The sequence below is a fragment of the Stegastes partitus genome, unplaced genomic scaffold, assembly GCF_000690725.1.
Source record: "Stegastes partitus isolate 25-593 unplaced genomic scaffold, Stegastes_partitus-1.0.2 Scaffold2553, whole genome shotgun sequence".
In the NCBI taxonomy this organism is placed as follows: Eukaryota; Metazoa; Chordata; class Actinopteri; family Pomacentridae; genus Stegastes; species Stegastes partitus.
In genome coordinates, this window is record NW_007580284.1 from 16,008 (window position 1) to 19,163 (window position 3,156).

The 3,156-nt window shown below is 41.6% G+C and overlaps 1 protein-coding gene across 1 annotated transcript in view; it reads right to left on the bottom strand.

The window, feature by feature from the left end:
- Positions 1-2,233: 2,233 nt before the first annotated feature.
- The window catches only part of LOC103375331 (butyrophilin-like protein 2), a gene marked incomplete at its 5' end in the record, with an annotated part of 2,921 nt that continues 1,998 nt past the window's right edge, over positions 2,234-3,156 (bottom strand). The window contains 2 exons of the mRNA XM_008305578.1: positions 2,234-2,788; positions 2,980-3,108. Coding sequence (XP_008303800.1) covers positions 2,733-2,788; positions 2,980-3,108 — 185 coding nt within the window. The remainder of the gene's footprint in view (positions 2,789-2,979; positions 3,109-3,156) is intronic.

The window sequence follows — 3,156 nt, forward strand, 5'->3', positions numbered from 1 at the left end:
ACGTCACATTTATATTTATTTATGATATTTAATATATATAGTCTGAGCTCACCTCATGAGGAGAGACCAGCTGAAACGTCTCCTCTTGTTGTCTCTTTGATAAACTGGTAGCTCTCTAATTACCAGCAGTATTTCCTCCAGTATATTCTTATAACGAGCCCTGCTTCATTGCTCGTTATGTTGGTGCGAACATTTTTGGGTCTATCATCCAACTCAGTCCAGTGTGTTTTGTAATACTTTCGATCATTTAAAGCTGTTTTATCGGATTTGAAATTGAAGAATGTGTATGTGTTTATTATATTTTTCTTTTAGAAATGTGTGATTTTAACATTTGAGCTGGTTTATTAAAGGCTCTCTTTGGGGGGAGTTTTATGGCTTGTGCAGTTGCAGAGCCACAAGTGGGATGTTCGCCGTCTGCTTTGTACTTTCTGGTCCCAGATCCACTAAATGTGAGCAGAGATCCGGCACTTGTGCTTCGAATCACACGTGAAGCAGCCAATGCTTCCTGAAGCGGTCATGTGGTACGGCCGGTCCGCGAGGCCTCGAACGCCCCACATCACGCCTTGATACGCGCCCCACAAAAATCACCCTAAACGACTCGACACACGCTTCGAAGCCTCGACACGAAAGGACACGTAAGCCCTGGTATTTACTTTGAAGAGAGCTGCAGTTATTTGATCGATCCAGTGGGTTTGGTTTTCCTCTCAGTCTCTCTGGAAACACTGCCTGCAGTTCAACCTTGTTTTCAGTGAGTTTTTAAATGAGACGTGTACAGTTAAGCACTTTAGATGAACTCTTCTGACTTTAAGCTCAGATTTGTTCCGTTTCCTGATGGAGCTATGCGCCATCATGATGAGAGAGTTGAAAATTCAACCGTTTTTACACTTTCGGGAGGTTATTTTTTGGGAGAACTCGCCTTTTAAAACCCTCCGGCAGGTTTTCGGGGTTCAGAGAGTTCATCAATGCTCAGACTTTGAGCTGCTGACTTTAATTCAGCCTCACAGCAGGGTTCATTATCTGCCAGAAGGTGGCGCCGTTGAGCCACTAAACCATCTCAGACACTGACAGGAGACAAGATCACATGATTCACACTGGCTTCTGCTTCTGTTCGTCCATTTGGTCGAATAATTACAAAAAAAAAAACGATTTCTGATTCTAGAAAATCAAATATTAGCACCGAGAGTCCAAACAGCGGTAAAACTTGTCAGTGTCGCACTTAAAATGTCGTGTTTTAGATGAGAAACTAAAATAAAAGCCCAGGACAAAAGCCAGGAGCTCACATGGACGACAATATGTTCTTAAGAAACGAGTTTTGTGTGGACCTTGTTGGAACAAATCACATCTTGAGCCGGAAACCGTTCACCACTTGTAAGAAATCAGTTTTTCACAGCAGCATAAAATACGACGATATCAAGGAAATGTGGGTGAATTGGACTAAACCTCAGTTTAATTCTCTGAACACCACAAACTGAAGAACTTGTTCAGTGTCTGTTTCATCAGTTTGACTCAGAGCTGGAAGAAATTAACATCCATGTGACGATTGTAATTCTGTTTGTCGGCCAATAAAACACATCAAGAACAAAAAAAAAAAGAAAAATATTTATTTATTTATAATTTTTAACGCAACAACAATGTTAAAACTGGATAAATAGACATTTTTCTGACATGCAAACTCATCACGTAAAAAGAAACTGACATTGCTAAGGTGTGAAACTCGTGTTTGATCGAGGAAACAGAAGAACTGATGAAGATGTTCACCGATCAGCTGCTGAGGATGTGAAGGCTCCACGACTCATCACTCATCATGAAGGACAACTGAGTCTTTGTCCTTTATTCTCTGCTTTATCACAGCATTGGTCATCGTGTTCGATTCAAATGTCTTGTTGTTTATATATTGTGATGAGTTTTTATGTAGAAGTTCGTCTGGACTCCGAAACCTTCTTTCATCGGAGTTTTGTTTTCTAAATCATCTTGTTCAGCCTGGCGCTGCTGATTCATTGGTGACGGTGCAGACGTTGAAGAAGCAGCCTCACATAGAAGAACTCACAGGAAACCACATCAGATCACTTCAGTACTTTTATTGTCAATACATGTACACTTGTTTCATTTACTCTGCTCAGTCATTCACACACACACACATTAAAAAAAAAAATAAGGTAGAAAAATAAATATAGCTAAACATCATAATCAAGTGCTTGTGCAGTTATTGCATATGAGTCTGTGACAGCGAGTTCAGATGGTTGTCGTGGCGCTGCATCCACAACACCTTGTGCAACAAACACTGATTATTTGTTAATTTCTTAGGTTCCACTCACTTGGACACTTGGTTGTTCTGTTGTTGGCAGCAGAACAGACAACACTGTAACAACATCTCCTGAGAATGAAAAAAAAGGAAAAAGGGGGCCAAAGTGTTGCAGGTCTGGACTTGATGCAGGTTTAGAAAAACAAGCTGCTGGAACAGGACGAGCAGGAATGCAAGTGAACCAGCTCCTGGTAGTTTGTAGTGTTCAGAATGAAGAGCAACATGAACTCAAACCAGGCTGGACCTGCTGCTCCTTCTAGTCCACCAACCTCATCGTACTTCCATAAAGTCTCCGCTCCAACTGACGGACATGGTGTCGAGATTAAAGGTGAACTCGAGATTAAAGGTGAACTCGAGCTTCACATCTGCTCCACTGGACAGCAGTGATTCATCAGTCCTGAAGCCTCCATCTTTACCATCTTTGTCAAGATCAGAGTTCACACTCACTGTGTCCAACTGGTCCTGGAGGACTCGTTGGTTTGAATCCTGAAACGGAGCAGGAAGAATCCCATGTCAAGGTTCTGTTGGACAAAACCTCTAAACTGGACTACAGAGACAATTCAAAGATGATCAGCTCAGAGTTACACAGAAAGCAAGATGAAACTACAACAAAACATCTGATCATATGTACAACATCTGGCTTTTAGGAAAGACACGATTCTCTCTGAAACACTTACTTCTTGTTGTGGACACTTGTGTTTGAACAAGTGTTCCTCCTCCACCCAGGATCAGGAAGATGAAGAGAACCACAGCAGCGATCATTCCTCTTCTGTCTGACAACAACAATCCCACAGAGGAGACAGTTACTGCAACAAGATTCAGTGTCAAAGGTTTATAAAGCTCTTCTGGAAATA